General features: G+C 37.6%; 1 protein-coding gene across 1 annotated transcript in view; it reads left to right on the top strand.

The window, feature by feature from the left end:
* The window catches only part of EFHC2 (EF-hand domain containing 2), a 267,304-nt gene that overhangs the window by 81,108 nt on the left and 167,217 nt on the right, over positions 1 to 18,979 (top strand). The window contains 1 exon segment of the mRNA XM_088794715.1: positions 6,731 to 6,881. Coding sequence (XP_088650841.1) covers positions 6,731 to 6,881 — 151 coding nt within the window.

Genomic DNA, 18,979 nt, shown 5'->3' with positions numbered 1-18,979 from the left:
GTTTCCATGTCTTGGCCACCGTAAATAAAGCTGCAGTGAACATTGGAACACACTTGTCTTTATGGATAAATGTTTTCAGATTTTTTTAGGTAGATACCTAGGACAGGAATTGCTGGGTCATGTAGTAATTCTATTTGTAATATTTTGAGGATCCTCCAGACTGTCTTCCATAGTGGCAGCACCAATCTGTATTCCCACCAACAGTGTATGAGGGTTCCTTTTTCTCCACAGCCTCTCCAACACTTGTTACTATTTGTCTTGTTGATGATAGCCATTCTGACTGGGGTGAGGTGATACCTCATTGTGATTTTTATTTGCATTTCTCTGATGATTAGTGATGTTGACCATTTTTTCATATGTCTATTTGCCATTTGTATGTCCTCTTTGGAGAAATGTCTCTTCAGGTCTTCTGCCCATTTTTCAATTGGGTTGTTTGTTTTTTTGTTGTTGAGTTGCATGAGTTCCTTGTATATTTTGGGTATTAGCGCCTTATCGGAGGCACTGTTTGCAAAGATCTTCTCCCATTCAGTTGGTTGCCTCTTTATTTTGTCGATGGTTTCTTTTGCTGTGCAGAAGCTTTTAAGTTTGATATAGTCCCATTCATTTATTTTAGCTTTTACTTCCCTTGCCTTTGGAGTCAAATTCATAAAATGCTCTTTGAACCCAAGATCCATAAATTTAGTACCTATGTTTGCTTTTATGCAGTTTATTGTTTCACGTCTTATGCTTAAGTCTTTGATCCATTTTGAGTTAATTTTGGTTCATGGTGACAGATAGCAGTCCAGTTTCATTCTTTTGCCTGTGGCGCAACTTCCATGGGGTGATGTGGAGAGCTTTTGAAGTTCCAAAACTCTTCCTGCACCAGATTCAGAGCCCGTATGTTTCAGCAGTTCTGTTTACTCCTGCAGGGATCTGCCCAGATAAGTGGGGACAGGGGCAGGGTGAGTTGTGAGAGGTGGCCCAGAGCAATGACAGTGATCACCACAGCCAGTCCTGCTTCCACAGCTCCCTCCCCTTTGCTGGAACTAGTTGGGCTAGGAGTCCATGTCTGTGGACCACAGTTCTCAGAACAGCAAATATTCTGTTCTTTTGATCTGACACTGCTACTATTCTGCTTCTAGCACTGGGCAGGTGGGGGCGGGGTGCATTCTTGGAGGGTAGGGAGGGGGCAGTTAGTCTCAGTGCCTAAGGCTTCCGTTCTCTGTGGCAGTGAGGACTTAAACCGCCATTTTCAGCATTCTTCCCTCAGTCTTTTCTCCGAGGTCTGCCGTGAGCCTTGGGTTCAGGTGTGTCATATGCTGTCCCTTCAGGCCTGTGGACCATAAGCGGAGCCCTAGCAGTCTTGAGTTCTTCCCTCTCCCGCAGCTGCCATTGTTCCAGAATGCGGCGAACTCAGAGCACCGAGTTATGTCTGTTCCTGTACCCTTGTGTCCCAGTCTCCGCCTTCTCCCTTCCTTCCTCCCCTTCTTGCACCATTTGCCCACCTTTCTGTGATTTCAGTAGTGCCCGTCTTACTTTTGCCTGTCTGTTGTGCAGGGAGTCCTTTGTGGAGTTATAGTTGTTCAATTTGTGGTAAATTCCAGGGAAGATTTCAAGAGACTCACCTCACACTGCCATTTTTATGACGTCTCGATAATTTATATCTTATAATTTATTATCTCTTTGTCATGCAATGTTTTATTTACTTATATATTTTTTTGATCGTCTTTGCTAGAATCTTACCTGTTTGAGAAATTTTTGTTCAGTCCATTGCTCACGGGTTCAGAACTCTGACTGCATTTCAGAATTACTTGGGAAGTTTTAAAAAATACTAATGCCACTCTTACTTGCTTCAAGATTCTGATATAATTTATTTTTTATTCTTTTAATAGACTTTGAGGAAAAAACACGGTTATTGGGGAATATTGGGGAACAGTGTGTTTTTCCAGGACCCATCAGCTCTAAGTCAAGTTGTTGTTTTCAATCTAGTTGTGGAGGGCGCAGCTTACTGGCCCATGTGGGAATCGAACCGGTGACCTTGTGATGAGCACTGCACTCCAACAAACAGAGCCAACCGGCCACCCCTGATATAATTTATTTAGGCTTGGCTCTCGTCGTTCTCTTCAAGGTCCGAATTCGATGCCTAGGCTGAGAATTGCTGAGTTAGCACATTGAACTAAGTTAGTTCTGATAAATTCTCTAAAGTAATAATCTAAATCCCGTAAGTTACTCAAAATCACAGATTTGCCTGCATCTTACAGGTTTGTACGTCTTTAAATTTTATTAGATCCTATATTTGTTGTATTTAAAAATTTATTTTCAGCATAATAATTATGTAAACCAAAATCAATTTCAAACTGTAATAAAGAATGAAAACATTTATTTGAGCAAAAAGAGCTGCAGCCTCGGAGACACAGATTCCAATAGCAACCTAAATCATGTTCCACCAAGGCAAAGGGAGGCCATCTTTTATAGAGAAAGTTCCTGCCCAAGTTCCCAATTTGGTCTGTTTTAAACATTTCTGATTGGATGGGCCAGGTCTCAGTCCATTGGTCAGAAGATGAAACCAGGAACTTCTTGTGGTTGTGGTTGACTCTGGGTGTAAACAGGCTGGGACAGAGTACTGGGGGTTGGAAGCTCAGTCTGTGGCTTTTCCTGATATGCAGAATATGTGATGGGCTTCTGTCAGCAATGGCTGCTAGCCTTGTTATGAATTTGGGTGCAGTTAACTAAGAGAAGTCTATTTTGACAGATAATATTTATTCTTGGGATTCACAATTATTATGAGTGACAATTTTTGTTTATAGTTACATGATACATTTCCAATTGTATTACTTTGTGATCAATGACTATAACTTGCATAATTTCTGTGTTTTAAATTTATTAGAATTTTTTTGTAAGTTAACTTATATAGGGAAGGAAAAAAAATAGTTATCCCTTTACCCTTTTAGGTTCTTGGCTCAGTTACCCCCTGTAATAAAGGACAGAGCAACAGAAGAAAAACAAATAGAAGTTTAATAGCAATGGGAGATATATGGGGGAGATACCCAGGAAAACTGTATACATGGGAGATACCCAGGAAAACTGAGTGACTCCCAGAAATGGCCCAAGCCATCATCTTAAATACCATATTTACTAAAGATGAAAAATGTGGGAGTGGGAAATAGGGGGAGGCCAGTTACTGGGAGGTTATCAGGCAAAACACAATAAAACAGAGTATGGTTGTTATGAAGGTTTAAATCCATGCCTTCTCCATTTATGTTTCTAAACATTTAGTTTTCCCCCTCTTCCTGGTACAGAGAGGGAGACACTCTTACAAATGGAGATTTTCCTTATAAATGTAAATGTCTCTTACAAAAGCGTAACTTTTAGTCGGATTTCAGAATCTCTCCTGTGTGTTTTGTTTTGTAAAAATAATCAGCTCAAGATAATCCCTATGCCAATGAGGCGTATTTTGGGGTTTCATATGATAAGTTACATATGATAAATTTCTATAAATATACCATTGGCATATATAAAGGAGCCATTCTCTATGTGCAATACAAAATTTATTATGGTTTATTTCCTTAATTCTAAGACTCCATAATCGTAAGAGAAACTATTGATTTAATAACAGCTTTTGGGGGAAGAATAAGTACCACCACATTAAATGTATATAAATTTTGTATTGTTTACTAACCTATAATAGCATGCATTTATCCTTATTATTATCTAGTACTTTCTTCTTTAATGTCTCACAATGTAACTTTTTCATCAAATAGAACCTAGACATTGGTCATTCACAAATATATACCAGTAGCATTCAATACATAGAGGTTGGTGAGAGCTATTAATATTCTCTTCACATTTTCCTACCTGATTATAAAGAGAAAAATTTTTTTCAAATTGAATACTACTATAGGGGTGGAAAACTTCCCTTCTTTCCTTCTAGGTTCTTTGTCTGGTATAATAATTAAATTGACATAAGACAGATTAACATCAATTTCAGGTGTGTACCATATAGTATAAAATAATATTGAATGTCAACTGTACTTGAAAAAAATTTAAAAGTGGGGGAAAAGGTTAAGGTGAATAAGAAGTTCAAATCACAGGTATAAAACAAGTAAGTCATGGGGATGTAATGTACAGCACGGGGAATATAGTCAATAATATTCTGATAGTGTGATACGGTGTCAGATGGTTGCTGGACTTATCATGGTGATCAGTTTTTTGGTATATAAATGTTGAATAACCATGATGTACACCCAAAAACTAGCATAATACTGTATGTTAGCTGTATTTTAATAAAAATCTTTAAAAAAGGTTAACCTAAAAAAAACAAACTTTGTGCATACAGAAGCCCCATAAAAACATGGGACTCCTTGGCAGTTAGGTATTTGAAGCTTGTATGCCATCCCGAGCTAAAGAGAAGTGGGTAGATGTCTGGGGCTTCAAAGGGGAGGAGGACAATTCACAGGTAAACAAATATTTGCCATGCTATGCAGGTACCGTGTTTCCCCCAAAATAAGACCTAGCCGGACCATCAGCTCTCATGCGTCTTTTGGAGCAAAAATTAATATAAGACCTGGTCTTATGTTAGATAAGACCGGGTCTCTTATTTTACTATAAGACCGGGTCTCATATTAATTTTTGCTCCAAAAGACGCATTAGAGCTGATGGTCCGGCTAGGTCTTATTTTGGGGGAAACAGGATAGGTCTTTCTGATATAAAAAGTTTGTTCTGGTAATAGCTCCCTTGCTGGTACAGGGCCCCTATCTAAATTCTTTTAGGTAGTTAAGGGTGTGGTAAAATGTTCTTCCTGCATCTAATGGGTCCTGATTGTCTTCAGCTTGAAATAATCCACATGCTTAAGTGGTACATTCTAGGGTGGCATATTCTGCTCTCCCTCACTACCTTTACTGAAAGCTTGATAAAGTCCTAGCTCCATTGTCCTTTTAGATGTTCCAGCAACATCTTTTTTCCACTACTATTTTTTTTGAGGTATAATTCATATAACATAAAATTCGCCATTTTAATGTGTTCAACACAATTTGGTGTCCAGTGTCTTTTTTTTAAGTTGAGGTAAAATTTACATAACATAAATTAATCATTAGCCATTTTAAAGTGTACAATTCAGTGACATCTAGTATATTCACCATATTATACAACCATTGCCTCAATCTAGTTCCAAGACATTTTCATCACTTCAGAAGGAAACCCTGTATCCGTTCAACAGCATCTTACCAGAAATGTTCACTCAGCACAAGTATGACGATATTCTAGTAGTGGGTTTAGCTAACTTCTAACTGGAATCAGGCCAGATGCATTCCCCAAGAGAGCAGCTGAACATAGGAGCGTTTTGGAATGAAGCCCAAAGGTACCAATTTGAAGGGTATAGATCTCTGGGCTTACTAGATTCTTAAGAACCTGATCCAGTAAAGACAGTGCCTGGTTGTTTGTAACTGATCCATTCATTTTGAATACAATCATTTTACTAACTAAAACTCATTTCTGCCAACCGTTATGGCAATTAGCAACGCTTCTTGTGTTGATAAGAGATAAACTACTGAGGCATTTTGTCAACCTCTTCTGAAATGTGGGCTTCTGAGAGAAATTTGCTAAACACTCCCAGAGCATACATTTCTAGTTAGGGTTACTGACCACCCCTAGAGAGTATATTGTATTTAACAGACTCACTCATGTGTATCATATTGTCCATGTTGAATGACCCTGGTATTGCATCATGTGCACAATTAAATTTTGCAACTTTAATTATAAAAATTGATCAAAAATGAAAGCAAAGGGAATATTAAAATTGGGGACCAATGCCCCATGTGAAGCTTGAAATGACAGCCTAAATCTACTGTTCCCTCAGTTGTCCTCAATTATCATGTCTTTCTCAGTGTGTGACCGTGTTACTATGTTGAGAGTGATTCCAGTGGTTAAAGATGTTTTTTCACATATAACATGGCACCTAAGCCTGAGGAAGCTATTTCAACTAATCTTCAACTGAAGAGGCAATCAGTCCTCTGCTTCAACATGGGAGAAAAGTGGACTGTGTTGTATTTACTGAGAGGCACAGTTTTCCAAAATGGTTAAGAAATTTGCAAGGGTATTTTGACTATCTCTGATTTTTACTGTAACTACTTTAGAATCCACCCCTTCTCTCTGAGCATCCCTACCCACCCAAACACACACACAAAATAAGATGAGACTGGGTCTGGCATTGAGCTGAGAGCTCTTTGAGGTCCCTGAAGAATGTTAAGGTGAGGTCTCTGTTGCACTTGAATTTCAGATGTGTCTGTATTAATTGCCTCAAGGCAGGCAATTAGCAGGACCAGAAGTCAAGATAACTTTATCCTAGAACCAAGGTAGCTTTGTGTTACTTTTAATGGGTAAAAAATGATAAAACTTATATTCATTTTGTGAAAAAGAGTATTATTTTGTCTATAAACATACATATAGAATCCCACTGTGAAATTCCAAAGACAGATTATAGTTCAGTTTATGGTAGAGCTGAATGATGGATTTATTGCCTGAATATAATTTCCTCATTTTAACCAGACAGTGATGAAAATGTAAAATAATCCTTATATACTGAAACCTAGATTGAATACCCATTCTCATAGCTGATGTGTAGTATGTCTTCTTGCAAAAATCTCCTCAACCTTTTGCTTTACAGTAACAAAAAATATACAGGCGGTAGCTTTATTAATTTTAAGTTTGCTGATTTTTTTTTTCATTTCTTAGTTTCTAATTATGATTCCGACAGGTATTATCTTTTGATGCCTACGTAGAAGATGAAGTGCATGATAAAAGTCAAGAAAACTATAGAATAAGACGCTATAAAATCTTCTTCTACCTTGAAGATGACACAATTCAAGTAAATGAACCAAAGGTGAAAAATAGCGGACTGCCTCAAGGTATCTAAAGTATCTAAAGAGTTACTGTTCTTTCATTTCTGATTTCTGCCTTTATATTCTATCTTTTTCTAGCTTTCTAAAGAGTTATTGTTCTTTCATTTCTAATTTCTGCCTTTATATTCTATCTTTCTCTAGCTTTATAAAAGACCCCATGCTACTGATTAGGTATCTAACTTGTTGACAGTGGTGAAGTTAAACATGCTGTTAGCTTGTAGTTATTGATAGTGACTTATCAGCTTTCTACCCTCACCCCCAAACACACCTCAACATCGGCCATTTCTTTCACTCTTCTATGACATACTTGTATCCTTTCAGGTAGTATGACCAAACTGTCCCATGTCTTTGACGTTTTTCTTTAACCTTTTTGGTCTTTTTGCTATGACCACATTACTTCCTTAACAACACCCTTAGGGGAAGAGAGAACACTGTTCTCTACTGCCACTTCCAGATTGGTGTTCTCTCTTTCTTGAATTCACAGCCATTAACTTTAACTACCCTCTCCTCATCCTCATACCCATTAACTACAGAATTTGATGGTACTTAAATGAAGGGTCATTGTTCCTTCACCCCACGTATGCCAATTATCTTTATCTGTACTCCACTTTGGCCAGGTATGTGTTATCTCTGTGATGTGGCCACCAGAGAAGGTTGCATTATTAGAAGCATGGCCGAGATCAAGAGTGGTGACTGATTTTTTCTGTTTGTGTTGTGAGTTCTTCATTTGGGATGATGCTAAGTTCTGTGTGTCTTCAGGGGATAGCAACCACCATGGTTAAAGGACTGAAAATGTGTCATGCATAAGGCAAAATAGTGAAAAGGGTTTTTGTCCGTAAAGGGAAGACGCAGGTATGCCTGATAAAATGTCTTCAGAAATCTAAAAGGATGTCACGTAGAGGAGGGGTGACCTAATTTTCTTTATCCTCAAGGGCAGGACCTAGGAGGTCAGGATTCAGGTTAGAAAGAAGAGTAGTTTTCTGGAAGAGAACCACCAGAAGTTGTAGTGGATGGCTGTGGATGAGCATGATCAGGGTTGGGTGGAGGGGTGGAGGAGAGGGCAGCCACACATTCGTATAGATCTATGGCCCTGGGGTCAGGTCGGGTTATTTTTCACTGATAGCTTAGTAGAGGTGTAGGAAGGCAGTCACGTGTTTGTTTGGTGTTTGGTATAGATGAGCTTTCAAGGCCCCTCTAATCCCTGATGAGCCATGATTCTTGGGTACATTGTTGTGTCTCTGTCTTGGAGTATTGCCATCTTCAATGTCTTAGGTCTGAAATTGGCCTTTTATTTATTGTAGTCTCTACTCCTTTTACTTTCTCTATTTGTTCATACCCACCATCCTTGTTCTTCATTTTCCTAGCAATACATATCCTGAATCTGTCCATGTCTGTCCCTCTTTCCCCCTCTTTCTACCATCCTAACCTAAGCTACTTTCCTTTCTTGACTAGAGGAATGGAATAGCTGCCTAATACATCTCTCTACTTCCATTTCTGCTCTTCCTACAACCTGTTCTCTATGCAGCAGCTAGAGTGTTGTGTGGGATATTACCTTGGTGTAGTGGTGGCCTCCAAGAAGCATACATGCAGGATTTCCTAAAGACCACACAACAGAAAGCTCATGGGCCATATTAAAATGCATGAATCACACAATGCATTAAGACAATTTAAAATATATAGCATATATATCAAGAAGCCAGGGGAAAGAAGTGGGGTAGATTCACACACTTAGGACAGGGTAAAAGTGGATGGAAGGACCACCCTGTTTGAATCCTGAGGTAGGCAATGGTCCTGGCACTCTATGCTGCATCAGCTTTTCCTGCTAATAGTGTGGTTTGGAGACCAGAGTTGAAGTTCCAGGAGGACCACACACAGAAGGGACCTTGGGCTAATGGCACATACTCTATAAGAGAGATACAGAGAAAAGTGGGCCTGGCCACAGCTGTAGCTCACCAATAAGTCTGCTGAATAGTCATGGGTTTTGTCTGTGTTTTTTAGGCAAAGGGCACATAGGGCCAGAATGGGTGTCACCAATGAATGAGTGGCTGAATTATGGCCTCATGAATATTGAGTACTCACGAATATTTAGTACCTCTTGTAGATTAGTATATCATGAATATTTAGAGCCCAGGTGCCTAATATATATTTAATATATACTGAAAATTGGTTATCTCTTGGTTCTTCCATCCCCTTTCTATGTTTAACGTATACATGCTCTACTTACTATCTGCTTATAGTTATTTAACTCATGTTATGATTTTCTGTCTATGTTGAATAAAATTTTTGCTTACTGACTACTTAACTGGGCCCAGTGCTTCCATATTGATATACCACAATAGATTCTAGGGGGAGAAACAGGAATTTTGGGACCATGGGCCTCTGAGAGTAAGTCTGTGATGAGTCAGTATGTAAAGGACTTCCTTCAATGCTTATGAGATTGAGTTTTTTCTTAAGGCATGGCTTTAGTGTGTCTAGATGCTGAATTTGGAGCCAGTCAGCAATGCTAAGAAGTGTTTCTTGAATCTTGTTCTGTGCCAAGCACTGTGGTGGGTTTTGGGAAAATGGACAAAAGGAATAAGATCCATTATATTCCTATCTCATTGAGCTTATAGGCAAGCAGGTTAGAGAGAAAAGGAAGCAAGGTGACTAGTCCAAGAGTTTTGCAGTTATTCAGGTTAGAAATGCTGAGTGTCCAAACCAGGACAATGATGGTAGGAATAAAAAATAGGGGAAAGATTTTAGAGATATTTGGTTGGCAGAGTTAATAGGTCTTGACCAGCGATTAAATATAGAGTGAGGAAGGGGAATATCTAATGATAAAGTACCCGCTTTATCATTATGTTATTTAGTACCCTAACGACCATCATGAGCTTTTACAGAAAAGGAAACAGGGTTAGAGAGGTAATTTGCTCCATCTGAATCTTAACTGACTGCCTGGGAGGCTCACTGTGTGGTTGAGAAGATGGTGATGCGTTAATAGAGCCCAGGAGCATGGAGCAAGGAGCAACACTGGGATTGGAGCTGAGGTGTGTTTGTTTGGGTCATGAGGCCTTTGAAGGTGTGTTGGGACATCTGTATAGTGATGCCCATCATGCAGGTGGAACCTTGAGATGTTTTTAGGAAAAAAGTAAAGACTATAGATGTTGACTGGGACTCAGTGGTGTCTAGATCAGGCTTATTCTAACCTGTTGCAAGACAGCTGCTGTTGAAGTGGTGGAAAGAGGAAGAAGATTCGATTTAGTGTGTGCTTGGTTTTGCTAGTGGAGGGAGAAGGTGAGGATTGATTTGAGGAGGCATTATGAGCTGTCTTCATTATTCTTTGTATTCTAACTGATATACTCTGTACTCCCTGGTCTTTTCATTTGGAGAACTTATGACTTAATGGTAAATCTTTTAGGAAATATGGATATGCCTTGGTATTTTTTAAAAAGTCTTCACAAACTTTTAAGGTTGGAAGTGGGACATTTTTGTAAAGGTAGAAGAGGTCTTTAGGCTCTTTAGAGTCATTTTTAGCATGTATAAAAGGCAGTTTTTAAAGACTGACAATAATGTATTAGAAGTTTGAAGGATTACTTCAGAAAAGAACGAAAATTTACAACCTTTAATTTCTATGAACATCTGTGTGTGTATGTTACTTTACTTACTTTACTTAAGTGTGTATGTTAGATAAGTGACAGTATCACTTTAGCAAAAAAATATTTTCTTACAAGTTTTTACTTAAATGCTTTACTCTGATATTGTCCAACCAAGTTTTGCTTATTTTTTGATTACCTTCCCCACATGACACCAAATGTACACAAATGATGGGCTGGAGGTCATAGGACACCCCAAACCTGCATTGTTTTTATTATGATTACGTTTTAAGTGAAAGCTCATATTCCTTTAACTCACTGGCACCTGTCCAGTAAGTCTCAGTTTTATTAAACTATCCAAGAAGAGAAATGAAATGCAACCTCTGTAAGGATCTTGGAAAGGCTTTTATTAGGGTTTTTCAATTCTCTTAGCCTCTTGATTTCAAATCACACATCAGCAGATTCCAAAGGCAAATTAAAGATCGTCATAATGATTTATTTGAAAATAATTTTCATGTAAGTAGTAAGGAATGTTACTCATGAAGACTCAGAAAACACCCTGAATAAAAGACAATTTTAAAGTCTCTTTTGAAAATTTCAGAATTTCTAGTTGGCTCATTTTGATCAGGATATTTCCCTGAGTGAAGACACAGCTCAAGGGATCTGTACAGAATACACAGTGATCATGATATGTAATGAGACAATTTGTCAGCGGAGTGGAGATACCTGGTGGGCTCTAGCAAGTCCTGTGGAAAGCAAACACGAATAACTGCTGTATCATCAATCTTGGTTTAGTGAGAAACCAGTCTTTTGACATACTTAATGTGATGATTTTTGTTAAGGAAGGTCTTTTTGGACAGAGGATACCCTGGAAAATTATTTAAATTAGGGTTTCCAGGTGGGAATTTATGCCCGTTCTCAGAAATTTTCCCCGCTTTCCTGTTCCTGAATCCCGAGATATAAACTGTTTTCTGTTCTCCACAATGAATCGTTTCCACAAAGTGACGGCCAATACTACCAACCACCTGGGTTCAAGGAGCCAATTTTCCCGATTTCCAGACCAACTTTTCTTGGGATTCGGAAACAGAAACGCGAAAAAAAATTCCCGAGAATGGACAGGAATTCCCACCCGGAAACCCTAGCAATAAATAGGAAAAATGTCTAAGAGATACACTGTGAGTAGTTCGTTTATTTCCCATTGTGGGTATTACTGGGTTCAAAGAGCCGATTTTCCCGATTTCCCGACCAACTTTTCTTGGGATTTGGGAATGGGAAAGTGAAAAAAATTCCTGAGAACAGGCGGGAATTCCCACCTGGAAACCCTAATTTAAACGCCTTCTTAAGCTTTCCTGAGTTAAATGATTGGGGAAAAGAAAACAAGCTTAATCGGTGGCTTAGACCTCAGTGGGATGAGTAGGTAGTGTTCCTTTCAGTTGTATTTTGAGAGGCATGAGCCTGCTTTTCATGAGCCTATGGACCCTGGGAAGAGGCTAGGGGTCACATTTAGGTGTCACACACTCACTGATGATGTTCCTGTCACTTCCATAAGGTTTCAGTATTTTTCAAATGAACTCGGAGATCAGATGCACCTGTTTTTTATTTGTTTGGTTCGTTTTTATTTCTCATGGAGCTGACCATTCAGAAATTAATGCACCTGGATAAATTAGCCTCCCTTTTAGTTGCCTCTTCTATCGTGATTTTTTTTAGGCAGTGGGGAGTTTGGAAAAAGCGAGAAACAAAAGAGGCATCCCTTAGTGAGATGCCAAAATAGGCATTCAGTTCCATGCAGCTTCTAATCAGAACAACGCATTTTTAACGTTCACGAATCCTTGTTGGCAGAGATATATGTGTGTGTTACAAGTCACGTCACTGTCGCACTGCAAGACTCACTTTCATTTCTTGCCAGGATGTCACTTTTTTTTTGGTTAGATGTGTTATATTTATAGAATTTGTTGTTGTTCTGTTGGAATGTAGTTAAAACGTTACACCATGCCAAGAATGTCAGAGGTTAATCCCAGTAGTTTTACCTCCAACTGTCTAACAGAATAATTGTTTGTCAAATACTACCAACTCCAACTAATCTATGTTAAAGAAAGGATAACGATTAGAAATGTGCCGTAATTTTCTGGTAAGGTCTGTACCAGTTGTTCTCAGCTGAGAGTAATCATCTCTCCAGAATCTCCGGGCCCACCCCAAGAATTTCTGATTCTGTAGGCCTGGGGTCAACAACTGGTTTCCACTGGGTTCTTAGTGTATCCCTGGTTAAGAATAGTGATTTCCACTAGTGACTTGTTTCAGCCCTTCAACAGGGTAGTATTTCTTATTTTTATTTTTATACTCTAAGATAATCTACCTTAATCAGGCAAATGTAATCACAAAATAGAAGTCAGTCATTCATATGTCATTCATATTGGGCATATACCATATTTAAGTACTGCATTCCATAAAGCGGAGGCGGGGTGGTGGTAGGATTGCCAGATGAAATACAACATACCTAGTTAAATTTCAGATAAGTGATAAAGAAGTTTTTAGTATAACTATGATCAAAATATTGCATGGGACATAGTTATACTAAAGATTATTAATTGTTTATCCTAAATTCAAATTTAACTAGGCATGCTGTATCTCAGTTTGCTAAATTGGCAACTCCAGAGGGTGGACATTGGGGAGGGAATTGTCACTGAATGGAGCAGAGTAGAATTCAAGAGTGGAGATAAGTCATTGATCTGTGAAGGTAGGTGGTTGGTGCATGTTGGCTGCTTGATGAAAATTTATTGAAGAAAGAAAGGAAGAAAGGAAGGGATGGAGGAAGGAAGGAAAAAAGGGAAAATGATAGACAATGCTCATAACACAACGGAGGCATCATAAATGGTACCGGGTGCTTTGAGGGATCAAAGGAGGCAACACCAGTATCCACTAGAGAAGAAGGCATTTGAGTGGTACCTCAAAAGTTTCTCCAGATAAAGATGGAAGAGGAAGAAGGCACATTAGTCAAAAGAAACAGCATGAGATAAAGAGGTGGGATGAGCAGTTGGGAGGTATTTGGGAGCACATTATTCGGTGTGTAAGGAAAACTAGGTAAGAAGGCAGTGATCAAGAGGACATTAGAGCACCGAACATGCTATCATTTGGGGCTCATTCAATGGCTGAGGGAAGATGCATAAGCTATGTTATTTTTTATTATGGTCAGAGATGTAGAATTTAATTTTTTTCTTCTTTTGCTACAAGACAGGTGTCAGGCTATCTATATAAAAAAGTTATTTTTATGATACCAGAACTCCATAGATGACATTAGATAAAAATAAAAGTGGCTTAGTCATTTTAGTGAAGGAATAATAATGAAATCAGGAGGAAAAGCTATTCTGTCATGTCTGGTCACAGTGAAGAGTCTTAATATTTTTAGGATTCAGACTTAGTAGACACAATGACAAGTGACAATTCTAGTTGTATATTCATTCACTTAAGAAATATACTTGCCTCTAGACTTGGATGTACCCTAGGTCTGCAGTGTTACCAAAATGAACTAAGAATACTTAAGATACAAGTAAGAGGTTGGAGTCTTAATTCTGGAAGGTGAGTTCCTTAAAAACTAAATTTAGTGGTATGAGCAAAGATCTAAAGCAAATCTCAAGTGAATGAAATGAAAATGCATTAAACATGAATGGATACATCATCATTTTGATCTAAACCACAGGGAAATGTTAGAAAGTTACAGTTTCCAGAGTATTATCAGATAGCAAGGCCTTTAAAAAGGAAGATGTGAAATATGAAGGTAAGGAAGATCTTAAAAGCAGGCATCTGATGCCTGGACATCTTCCCAAGTTGTCTTTTTGGGGCAGTTAAGAAGGTAAATATTTAAAAATTTAAAGGACAGATACGGTACTTTTGTTTTGCTGTTTTGCAGCATTATTTTTATGTATGTATTTATTTAAAGAGTGAACCATTATTTTTTTGTATAATTTAAAAATTTTTTCTAAAAAATTATCTTTCAATTACTGTTGACATATATTATTATATTAGTTTCAGGTGTACAACATAACATGATGGTTAGACATTTAAACTTCACAAAATGATAACCCTAATAAGTCTGTTACCCATCTGACACTGCACATAGTTTTACAGTATTATCGACTATATTTGCTATGCTGTACTTTATATCCCAGTGACTTTTTTTTAATTATACATGATATGTGGAATATAGCCATCAGTATTGTAAAATCTATATATAGTGTCAGGTTGGTACTAGACTTATCAGAGTGATCACTTCATAAACGATATGAATGCATTATTTTTATTTATATACCTTGATCGGGTACTTTTCAATGTGTGCCAAAGACATGGCATCCTGCCCATTTCTTTGATATTCTAGAACAAATTCCTGCTGGTGGAGTTTCTGCCATTTATCATGGAAGACTATAAACACAATAAATAGAAATTTCAGTCCCCAAAGGACACAGTTGAGAGACCCCACGAATGTATTATTGAAAGCTCTCATGTGTAACTGTACATTTCAAATGGCCCACATTAGTTTTCTGATTAGCATGGAATTGTGACTTTGGATTTCTTGTTATTAAAATTTTCTTGTTTAGTATTAGACCTGCCTTCTCTTTCCAACCCATGGGTGGTCAGGACTCTTTTTTTGATACCACAAAGACCTTCCCTGGCCTTTTCTGAGAACCATCTAGTAAGAGCAGTGTGGGAACTAAGATGAGGAAGAGGGTAGGTGTCTGGGATATACAGGTTCCTAAGGGAGGTGGAGGGGACGGGCAGTGCAGTGGTGTTGGCCCTGGAGGGGGGATTGCTGCAGCTAACAAATGGGCCCTCTCCAGAAATTTGCCCTTAGAGAAGAGAGAGTCTATTCTTTTGGTAGAGCATTTTCATCATCTCTCTTTCCTTTTCATGATGGCTGGCAGCTCTTCTCCCTACTTCTGTCCTATTTTGCCTGTAACACTCCCACCTCTCCTCCACTGAAGTTAATTTGTGGCTGTAGGACCCTGAGATGCAGTTCAGTGCCAACTGTGGAAAGTAATAATATTTACTTCTTAGCTTGAAAATCCAGGTTCAAGAGCTTTTTCTGCCATTTGGTAGGGCGTTACCTTGGGCACGTTACTTAACCACTCTGAGCTTTGGTTTTCTCATCCATAAACTGAATATTTATATTCATGCATTATTATCTGCCTCATAGGATTATTGAAGATTAAATGAGAAAATATATATGAAAGCATATCCTAAGGCTATGATGATTATGATAATGATTATTATTTAAAAGCTCAGTGGGTGGGCCAGTTCTTCCCACCTAGAAAAATGTAACATTCCTATTTAGAGTCTTGCAGAACAGAAATCAGCACTAACTTGCTTATTTGAATTTTTATAATGAAATACAAATGATAGATGGAGTTTCTGAAGAAGCTCCTGGCTATTGAATAAATCTTACATATTTTAAAAACTGTCACAATATAAGTATTTTTAAAGAGATACATAATGATTCCTGAAAATACCTGAAATGCCCATGCTTTTATAGATATGTAAGTATGCAATTTGTTTTAAATGTCTAATCTTGAATGATTAAGTAATTTGCATACTGTTTTCAGTGGCATGAATTAAAGGCTAATTGAAGTGTAATTTTTTTGCAGTAAAATTATATCTTTTATGTATTACATTTAAAAATATTCTAGGCCAGTTCTAATTTTATAGTTTTATTATTTTAATTTAATGTGCCAAGTAATTAAAAGTTGCTACAAAGAAAATAAGATGAAAATGATTTTAGTTAATTTACCCTCAACAGAGTGAAAAGACGATTAGCAGAATAATGGAACAGAGCTCAGCACAGTTCCTGGCACATAAAGATATTCATTAAATGTTCCCTAATGAGTAAGAATGAATAATTAATAAGTATTTCTAGATGTTGGTAAAAGATGCCATTTACAGTGCTATATAAACTGAAGAAGATTGCTTGACATCTTTATACTAAAATACTTCCATACAGAGGTCACACAAACCAATTTTACTTGAGCCATTAGACAATCAGTTTGCTTATCTTTTCTCCTTTTATTTTTTCATTTTAAAATTTTCATTTTTTATTTTTCAATTACGGTTGATGCTCAATATTATTTTATATTAGTTTCAGGTGTATAGCGTAGTGGTTAGACATTTATATAATTTACGAAGTAATTCCCCCCAATTAGTCTGGTACCCACTTGGCGCTATACATAGTTATTACAATATTATTGACTACATTTCCTATGCTGTACTTTATATTACCATGACTATTTTGTGACAGCCAATTTGTCCTTCTGAATCCCTTCACTCTTTTCACCCAGCCCACCAAGTCCCTTCTCATCTGGCAAATGTCAATTTGTTCTCTGTACCCATGAGTCTGTTTCTGTCTTGTTTGTTTCTTTTGTTTTTAGATTCCACATATAAGTGAGATCAAATGGTATTTGTCTATCTCTGTCTGACTTATTTCACTTAGCATAATACCCTCCAGTTGCATCTATGTTGTTGCAAATGCTAAGATTTCATTATTTTTTATGTCTGAGTAATATTCCTTTGTGTATATGTACCACATCTTCTTTATCCAGTTGTCTACTGATGGACACATATGTTGCTTCCATATCTTCATTATTGTAACTAATGCTGCAGTGAATGTAGGGATGCATACAACTTTTCAAATTACATATTTTCAGTTTCTTCAGATAAGTACTCAGAAGTGGGACTGCTGGGTCTTAAGGTAGTTCTATTTTTAATTTTTTGAGGAATCTCCATACTGTTTTCCATACGGGCTGCACCAATTTGCAGTCCTTCTGACAGTGAACGAGGGTTCCCTTTTCTCCTCATTCTCGCCAACATTTGTTTGTTGATTTATTGATGATGGCCATTCTGAGAGGTGTGAGAGTATATCTCATTGTGGTTTTAATTTGCATTTCTCTGATGATTAGTGACATTGAGCATCTTTTCATGTGTCTGTTGGCTACTGTATGCCTGTTTGCAGAAATGTCTATTCAGGTCCTCTGCCTATTTTTTAATTGGGTTGTTTGTTTTTCTGGTATTCAGTTGCATGAGTTTTTTTTTTTTTTTTTTTTTTTTTAACAAATTCTGAATATTAACTCCTCCTCAAATGTATCGTTGGTGAATATCTTCTCCCACTCAGTAGGCCGTCTTTTCGTTTTGTTGGTTTCCTTTGTTGTGCAAAAACTTTTTAGGTAGTCCCATTTATTTATTTTTTTTGTTTCCCTTGCCTGAGGAGGTGTAGCAGAAAAAGTATCATTAAAAGCAATGTGAGAGAGTTTACTGCCTATGTTTTCTTCCAGGAGTTTTATGGTTTTGGGTCTTATATTTAAGTCTTTAATCCATTTGAGTTTATTCTTTTTTTAAAATTTATTTTTTAAATTTATTGGGGTGACAATTGTTAGTAAAATTACATAGATTTCAGGTGTACAATTCTGTATTACATCATCTATAGATCCCATTGTGTGTTCATCACCCAGAGTCAGTTCTCCTTCCATCACCATGTATTTGATCCCCCTTACCTTCATCTCCCACCCCCTACCCCCCACCCCCCTTACCCTCTGGTAACTACTAAACTATTGTCTGTGTCTATGAGTTTCTGTTTCTCATTTGTTTGTCTTGTTCTTTTGTTGTTTTTGGTTTATATACCACATATCAGTGAAATCACATGGTTCTCTGCTTTTTCTGTCTGACTTATTTCGCTCAGCATTACGCTCTCAAGATCCATCCATGTTGTCACAAAAGGTCCTATATCATCTTTTCTGACTGCCGAATAGTATTCCATTGTGTATGTATACTACAACTTCTTTATCCATTCATCTATCGAAGGACATTTTGGTTGTTTCCATGTCTTGGCCACCGTAAACAGAGCTGCAATGAACATTGGAGCACACTTGTCTTTATCTATAAATGTTTTCAGATTTTTTGGGTAGATACCGGGAGAGGGATTGCTGGGTCATATGGCAATTCTATTCGTAATTTTTTGAGGAACCTCCACACTGCCTTCCATAATGGCTACACCAGTCTGCACTCCCACCAACAGTGTATGAGGGTTCCTTTTTCTCCACAGCCTCTCCAACACTTGTTACTATTTGTCTTGTTGATGATAGCCATTCTGAATGGGGTGAGGTGATAGCTCATTGTGGTTTTGATTTGCATTTCTCTGATGATTAGTGATGTTGAGCATTTTTTCATATGTCTATTTGCCATGTTTGTGTCCTCTTTGGAGAAATGTCTCTTCAGGTCTTCTGCCCATTTTTCAATTGGGTTGTTTGTTTTTTTGTTGTTGAGTTGCATGAGTTCCTTGTATATTCTGGATATTAGCTCCTTATTGGAGGCACTGTTTGCAAAAATCTTCTCCCATTCAGTTCGTTGCCTCTTTATTTTGTCGATGGTTTCTTTTGCTGTGCAGAAGCTTTTAAGTTTCATATAGTCCCATTCGTTTATTTTAGCTTTTACTTTCATTGCCTTTGGAGTCAAATTCATAAAATGCTCTTTGAACCCAAGGTCCATAAGTTTAGTACC

This window comes from Rhinolophus sinicus, chromosome 18 (assembly GCF_057876585.1).
Source record: "Rhinolophus sinicus isolate RSI-liver-muscle chromosome 18, RSI-T2T, whole genome shotgun sequence".
NCBI lineage: Eukaryota > Metazoa > Chordata > Mammalia > Chiroptera > Rhinolophidae > Rhinolophus > Rhinolophus sinicus.
The sequence above is the reverse complement of the archived record's forward strand: the minus strand, read 5'-3'. Positions and strand labels throughout refer to the sequence as shown.